This window comes from Callospermophilus lateralis, chromosome 6 (assembly GCF_048772815.1).
Source record: "Callospermophilus lateralis isolate mCalLat2 chromosome 6, mCalLat2.hap1, whole genome shotgun sequence".
Taxonomy (NCBI): Eukaryota; Metazoa; Chordata; class Mammalia; order Rodentia; family Sciuridae; genus Callospermophilus; species Callospermophilus lateralis.
Window position 1 is genome coordinate 3,145,150 of NC_135310.1, and position 8,218 is coordinate 3,153,367.

Genomic DNA, 8,218 nt, shown 5'->3' on the forward strand with positions numbered 1-8,218 from the left:
TAACATCTTCTGTGTTGAATTTGTAGTATTTTAAGTGATTCAGTTCAACAGTCAACATTATATTCTTTCTTTAGAAAAATAAATACAAAAAAAAGAAAAAAATAAATAAATACAGTCTCTGTCCTGGCTGTGATGGTGGTGGCTGGGTTAGTCCTCTCAGGTGCCAGCAAGGACAGGAGGCTGCCTCCACCCTGTGGGCAGGGGTGGAAATGGGGGGTGGGAGGGGTTGGCTGCCCCAAAGTGCCTGAGGGGGCCTTCAGGGGTAGTGGTGGCCTGGCACTAACTGCTCCCCCTCAGTTGCCCATGGGTTGACCCTTGCCTGCTCAGGGGCCAACAGGAGTGGATTTACAGGGAAAGGCGTGGGCACTGTAAGCATGGTAGTGTAACTACCAAGCTGTGTGTTGAGAGCTAGGAGAAAGGCCTGCAAAGGACCATGGGAGGATTGTTCTTGTGTGGTTGGTGCAGAGAAGGGTGGGGCAGCCAGCCGTCCTACACACCATAGCACCATAGCACAGTGAAGGCGGAGGAAGCGCAGGTGTTGCCAGAGTGAAACAGTGGGTGGTCTTGGGAGTTTGGGGTGAATAGCCAGGTCAGACCCCCAAGGACTGTGGAAGTCACTGGCCAACGCCCACCTTCATTCATGCAGAAGGACATGCTATGGGGCATCATCAGGTCCAGCATCTGGCCTTGGTGCTAGGAGGAGACCCAAGACATCCTAGTTTTTACAATGCGATTGCAGAGGTACCACAGGGGTGCTGCTATGGTGCACAGTGCAGCTCACCAGCTACAGGGTGAGGCAATGACAGCCAGAGGAAGAGCCGGTGCAGAGGAGTCCAGTCCAGTATGTGTGGAGTGCAAGTAGAGGAAAGGCTGCAGGAAACCCTGTCAATGAGAAGAGTTGTTTTAAACAATTACAGATGACAGGAGTCATGAAAATAAGAGAATTTAGTTCTCAGTATACATGGGGAGAAAGCAGCCACATGGTCCCCAGGGACCTGCTTTTCCACACCATGGCCCTGCCACAGCCTTGCAAATGTGGAGCTGCGAGGCCAAGGTCTGCTAGAAATCTGTCTGTCTGTCCACTTCCACTGTGTTCTGCACTACCTTTGAGTCATTGTCTCCATCCCCATCTGCAGGCTTCAGGAACCATGTACTGGGAAGAGAGCCAATTGGGAACCCCACTGGAAAGTGTGTGTGTTTTCATTTCCTGAAAGACTTTAAAATTCAAATGGTGTGTTTGCCTTGTGCATGACCTGTCCCCACCCCTGCTTTTTCTCTTCTGCACCCACAGTGCTTCTCCTTCCTTGTAGCCAGTTCTCCTCTGGCCAACAGCATGAGCAGGAGGGATCAAACCTGGCAAGTGCACAATGTTGATGTTTTCCTGGGTCTGTGTCTGGCTGAGCTCACTCAGTTCACGTGAGAGCAAGGAGCCTTCCTGTGAAAAACTAATGTCTGGGGCTCACAACTGGAATTCACTGATAGATTTTGGGGGTTTCATGGTTCCCTCATTCCTCACATTGTGTGCAAAATTCTGTGTTCTGTGTGTAGCATTTCATTACTTTTCCTAGGTCCTCAAAGGCATCCCCAGGAGGTTAACATCTGCATGAACACCAGAGGCCCATCTCTTGAAGGCCAGCGGCAGCTGAACTCTGAATAGAGCTGGGGCAGTGGCCCTAGAGACCCTGCAGCCACTGGGAGCTGGAGGCCAAGTGTCACAAGGGCCTGGACCAGCACCAGAGTGGAGCAGAGTGAAGGGGCAGCTCCTGTTGGCCTTTACAAACTTCTTTCATCTCCTTTATCCCTAGACTGGTGTGGCCTAAGAAAACATGGACTTTGCTCTCCTCTTTCCTTTAAATGTTGATTAAACCATCAATTGAAATACAGAACTAGGAGCTGGGGCTGGGGCTCAGCAGCAGAGCACTCACCTCGTATGTGTGAGGCACTGGGTTCAATCGTCAGCACCACATATAAATTAAATAAAGTCAAGGTATTGTGTCTACCTATAACTAAAACAAAATTTTAAAAAAGAACTAGGTATGAAAATGTTTTTGAGACACTTACCTGTCCGCTGTGCCTGTGCAGAGCCTCTCGGAACTTCTTGGATTTACAGACGCTCCATTGGTGTCCCCACCAGAGGTGGACAGTGGGGTTGTCCAGAAGCAGCAACAGCCTCGCCAGCTAGTTAATCCCAGCTGATCTACACCCAGTTTAGCTTTCAGGTAAGCTAGTTAGAGAACATAAAACTAGATGCTTCTGTGGAGAGCAAGGGAGCAAGTTGAATTGCTAGTCCCTCATGGAAGAGTGTTCACTGTTTGTATTTAGAGTATGATGGAATTAATTGAAATCACCAGGGAATGGTGCTTTGAATTGCTTTTCCTATGTTAAAATTCAGATTTAATTTTGATTTGACTGAAATGAAATATAGCCTATGGGAAAAGGAGATAATTAGAAAAATAAGGTGTTGAGATATTTTTAGTTTTTCTGAGTCTGCATTTAAATGTTATGCCTTAATAAACCAAGCAGTTGAATTAATGGGGGAAATTGGTTTTTAGAATAATTGTTAATTTCTTGGTATTATGACTGTGTTTACCAGCCCTAATTTTATTCACTGGTAATTGTGTTGGTCACAGACGGAGCAGCCATCTTTTGTGTTTGCAGTGGCCCACGTGTACTGAGGATCATTTCTATGGTCCAGGCAGTGTGTCCAGTGCCTTCCATCCATGGCCTTTGTTGGCAGTGCAGGGTCATCACACCCCTTGGTCTTCCAGAGCCAGTAGTTCACACCTGTGCAAAGGCCTCTCTCTCTGACTTATATGGGCCTGAATATAATCTTTCTGGTATTATATTCTAGTGACCGAAATTTGCTCCATGAATATTAAACTCATTCTGGCAGTGTCTTAAACCTTGTAATTAAAAGTCTTTACTCTGAGAGAATAATTTCCCAATTGTGAATAATTATTGTTATTGTTATATTTGAAATGTGAAAGTAAAAGAAACTTAATTTGAAAATTAAATGACAAAAATATGCACAGATCTAAAGATAAATATTTGGTTTTGTTACCTGATCTTTCCAATCAACCAGCTTATTTGAGATAGTAAATTTAGTAACCTCTGGAGGAACACGATCACATATTTTGGAGATGGGCTCTTGTAACCAAGTGAACAGCGGTGACCTGGAGACTCAGGCTCACCTCAGAATTCTAGTTCTCCAGTTCACTTGGATACTTGTTGCCTTCCTTGTGCTCTGGACACGTTACACAAAATTCCATGTAAATTATAAGTTGACTGGACTTCTTGACACTGATCACTTTTCAGTACATCTGTCCTGAAATCAAGTTTGGTCACCTTTTCAAGTGACCAAACTTAATTTCAGGACAGATGTACTGAAAGTAACTGTCCCTGCTGTAACTGTCACTAGCTGTCCACACTGACCAAATGGAACGCATAACGGATTCTGTAACAGTCGGTGCCGAGCCTGCAGCCAGCGACACACTGTTCTCCCTCCCTGCTCTCCCTCCCTGCCTACAGGCCAACCCACTGTCCTAACCTCAGAGGGCCCAAGGTCTCAAGTAGCAGAGGTAGCTGGGCAAGGGACAAGGGCTACTGTCATTTGAATGGTGCTCAGAGTCAGGTGTTGATGACAAGACACTTGGCATGTCCTTCTCTGCCTCTCAAATGACAGGCACACGGACAGCCTCCCAGGTCCAGCTGCCATCACTGGGGCGAGCTGAGAGGACTGGGGGGAATCCCGGTTCCTGGTCCTGTCCTCGTGGGCATCAGTCCAACACATTTTGTGTCTGGCTTTTGCAGGTCAGGAATGGACTGAGTGAACCCCGCCTACCAGGTTGTGGGGGTCTCAGTCCACAACCTGACTCTGCCTTCTCGTTAGAATGCTAGTTAATCCCGCTCTGGTCTCACATTCCCGGGTGTGAGTCTCTGCCATCCCTCTAGAGCTGGGTGATGTTGGGTGGTGCCTCCCATCTGTAGGCCCCACTTTCTCAGGACAGTGCTTGCTTCATAGACTTCTGTCAGTACACATTAGCTCTTAGGATTAGGAGCCTGCCCGGCCACCCCACCTGCAGCCCTCCTGCCAGACAATCTGCTAAAATCTCTGAGGGTTAGGGACTAACCTGTAGCCCACTGAGAGAGGCAGACTCTGAATTCTGCACACCATCACTGATGCCAGCACAGCTTTTGAACAGCTGGGGTCTGCACATGATGTCCAGACATCAGCCATCGGTAGATTTTTCTCTGTAGTCCCTGCCTTTCTGGCTGTGCCCAAGAGATGGCAGCTGACCTCTTGCCCCCTAGTCTTCTCCTGGCACAAAACTGTCAGCCTGCAGCCACCTAGAAAATAATCTTAAAACCTAAACTATGACCATGTTAGCACTTGGGCACAGGGGCAGAGGCTGGCTGCTCTGAGTGGCATGGGAGTGCCCCTGTGAGCTGGAGGCCTGTCTTGGAGCTGTCTTTCCAGTCCGTGGACTGTGTGTGGTTGTGAGGTTGTTTTGGAAGTGCTGTGTGAAAGTTGTGGGGCCTAAACTCCCACCAGGCTCTGGTGAGAAATGTTTCTTCCACCTATCAAGTTTCCTTGTCTGCCCTGTGTCCACAGCCATCCAGTTCCCCAGTGCAGCCAGTGGGGGGTGGGGGGTGCCACCCTGGTATGACTGTTGGGCATATTGAGTTTACCCATGTTCACATATGCTCTGAGCTAATGTAGGTCTATAACCATCACACAACCTGGTTATGGACCCAGGTTTGCCCAGGAAAGCATGTCTGATGGAAAAGTATTTTTGGGATATGTGAACAATTGAGGTTAAGTACTGCAGGGGCTGCACCTGTGTTTGAAACTTGGATGTGGTGTTTTGTAACTGTAGAATTGTTAGTTTATTCAGCATGCACTTGAATATTGTAGGAATGTTACATCTCCACAACCAGAATTTAAGTTGATGGTAAAGATTTGTCTTACTCATACTGATTAGCTGAAGGGATAAAATACTGTCTTGCTTGCAATAATCATTCATTAAAACAACTTGATGTCTGATATTTCCTATGTCATTATATGACTGAAACTGAACTGTTCTGCCTGTTTGTAGATATCAAGTTACGCTTTTAAATCTAAAACTTTAAGGAGTGGCATTACAGTTAGTGAAACCAAAGTGACTTAGAGGCCAGGGGCGGGGCCCAGTGGCCAGGATGCCTAGACCCCGGGTTCTGTCCCCAGCACCACAAAACAAAAACAAAAACGAGAGTGACTGGCTGGAACCGTCCCTGCCGCCCCGCCCCTGTTCCAGCCAGCCCTCTTTGTGATGCCGGAATGTGGCACTGCCAGATTGACCCGCGATTTCTTTCCCACCATCTTAAAAAGGTTTTCTCTCCCACGTACGCGGGCTCCACCGACCACCTAGGAGCCATCCGCCTCCCCGGGCGCCTGCTTCCCGCTGCGGAGGACTGAGCGCGACCTCGGACCCGGGAGGGCCGCCGGGAGACGCGGGGCGCGGCCGGGCACTTTGTCTCCGGCGCTCAACAGTCGGCGGGGACTCCAGCCCGGCGCCGCGCGGGGCTCGGCGGCCCGCGTCCTCGGCCGGCGCTCCGGCCCCTCCTCCCGGCGCCTCTCGGTGGTGTGGACCGGGCGGCGCCCGCAGGGTCCAGCCCCGGGACGCTGGGTTGGGGGAGCCCCGGCCGCAGGAGGGAAGGGGTGGGAGGCGCCTTCGCTCGAGGTCCCGGGGCTTGGGCGCGGGGATGTGAGGAAGCCGGCGATGCTGCGGCTGGACGCAGGTGGGTGCGGAGGGCGTTCGGGGCCGCCTCGGCCACAGCTGCGGGGGGCGCAGGTCGCTGGACCCCGCGGGGTGCCCGGCTCCGCTCGGTGCTGAGACCCGCCCCCTCCCTCCAGGGCACCGATGATCCGCCCGCTCGGCGGCACCATGCCTTTCCCGCCGGTGCCGCCGCCCCCCGCCCCGGCCCCGCGGGTCCCCGCCGCGCGCCCGCTGCCCGGGAGGCCCTGCGCGCCGCCCTCGTCCTCGCCGCCCGCCGCCGCCGCGGGGGAGAAGAAGAGGAGGCCCCCCGAGAGGCCGGAGGTGCTCCTCTCCAGCTCCTGGCCCTCCGCCACCCTGAAGAGGCCTCCCGCCCGGCGCGGCCCCGGCCCCGGCCCCGGCAGGACGCAGCCGCCGACCCCTGCGCGCGCCCCTCTCCAGGCCTCGCCCGGCCGCGCGGGGACACCGGCCACCGGCGCCACGCCCCGGGTCGTCGGCTCCGGCACCGGCCCGGCGGGGGCCACCTTCACGGGGGCGGTGGCCGGGCCCGACGACGGCATGCGCTTTTCCTTGAGCCTCACCCCCGAGGCCATCCTGGTCATCCAGAGGCGCCACCTGGAGAAGCAGCTGTTGGCTCGGCCCCGCAGACCCTTCCCCTCGCCCTCGGCCGACCCCAGACGCCCCCTCGCCCCGGGCCCCCGGGCCAGGGCCACCGGCCTGCGGAGGGGCGGCGCCACCAGCGGTCCCGACGCTCCCCCAGCCGCCGGCCCTGGGCGCCGCACGCCGCCCCGCGCCCCGCTGCTGCCTGGCGGTCTACAGACCCCGGTGCCCGGCCCTCGACCCGCCGACCTGCGCCCGGTGCTCAAGGTATCGCTGCTCAACGAGCGGCACAAGTATGACGATGTGGAGTACGAGGAGGAGACCGAGGTGGTGGATGAGGGTCTGGTACGCAAATGCACCGAGTGGCTGCGTGGCGTGGAGTCTGCGGCTGCTGCGCGGGACCGCACAGGGCGCCTGGACACGCTGCCGCACCTGAGCACGCTGTGAGCCAGCTGAGCCTGGTGCTGCAGGATGGCCTACCGCCCACCTCCTCCTCCTGAACTCACCGCTCCACCTGGGAACACCAACCAGGTAGGCCTGCGGGGACTGGACGGCCTCCTGAGGCCGACCTCCAGCACACCTGCCCCAAGTGGACGCACTGGTGGGAAAAGCACAGCCTCATGTGACATCCACCGTCCACCTCGTGGGCACCTGTATGCCAAGTAGGCACTCGTGGGACAAACAGACAGCCCTGTCCAGCTCCCACAGCCCACCTCCTGCCCACGCCACTCACCAGCCAGAAGAGTGTTCTCTCCTGCACAATGTGGCCTCTATCTCAGAAGTCCACCCTCTGTACCTCCGGACCTCCTCCTGGCTTCTCAGCTGTCCTTGCAGCTCACCGGGGAGTAGGCAGCTGTAAAGATGCCCCAGAGCCCCACTGCCCGTGCCTTGCCTCCCTCACCCCACCCCCGCATACCCCTCCTCTTTCTGTAGGTCACCACTGTAGGTGGGTGGCCACAGAGGGTGCCTGTCATTGTGGAAGTGGGACATGGTGCTACGTTTATGATTTTGCTCTCTTCCAACGTTGGGAGCTGTAAAGCTGGGGAACAGTGCTCCAGTTTCCAGCCACAGGAGTCCTGTCAATGAGCCGTCTGGGGAAGCACTGCCCCATTGTCACCGCACAGGTGGATTGTCACAGATTTGTGCTCTGCAGGCCAGGTGTGCATCACACTGGCCCCCACACAGGCACACACACATTCATGTACACAATCACACAGTCACACACATGCAGACTCATGCATGCATGCAAAAACCAGCACTTACACACACTCCCATATACATAGGCACACACAGGCACAGGCACTCTCACAGGCACGCTCATCAGTACCTGCACAAATCACACACTTGTGCACACTCCCATAGACACACATGCACACTTGCACACATGCACACACATATATACAATCTCACACCATGCAAGTCACATTTTCACAGTCACACATATGTGTGTGCTCATGCACACACATTCAAATCATTCCCACCCAGGCACACTGCCACATACACACACTTAGTCATGCACGCCTGTTCCCTGAAGCACAGTTTGGGGAATTATTTAATAGCTGGATTGAGGCGGGAGCAGGAGTAAGATGGGCTTTTGTTAAAAATGTGGTCTTTGTTTGAAGGCTTACAAAATGTCTCCTGTGCCTCAGCCGAGAGTGGTGGCACCAGGAGGCAGGGAGGATCAGTTGATGTGGAGGGAAGCAGGAAGTCCCTGGGGGTAAGGGGGAGGTGTGTACATGTTTTGGTGTTTTTTATCACTGTGAGTAAATCAGTGACATGGTGGCTTTGTACCGCTGTAAAGAGTGAGTTTTAAAATTGTATTTATTATTTGAATTAAGGGTGAGACACTGTCTCAGTAGCCCCGC

At 53.8% G+C, this 8,218-nt stretch overlaps 1 protein-coding gene across 1 annotated transcript; it reads left to right on the top strand.

Annotated features, from left to right (window-relative positions):
* The first annotated feature begins 5,900 nt into the window (after window positions 1-5,900).
* Prr18 (proline rich 18) lies at window positions 5,901-7,436 on the top strand. Its single transcript, XM_076859375.2, has one exon. It carries the CDS (start codon window positions 5,901-5,903, stop codon window positions 6,798-6,800), a length of 900 nt encoding a protein of 299 aa, XP_076715490.2. The 3' UTR covers window positions 6,801-7,436.
* The last annotated feature ends 782 nt before the right edge of the window (window positions 7,437-8,218 follow it).

Excerpts from the sequence above, each read along its gene's own strand:
- Prr18 (XM_076859375.2), top strand. The coding sequence starts at position 5,901 with ATGATCCGCCCGCTCGGCGGCACCATGCCTTTCCCGCCGGTGCCGCCG.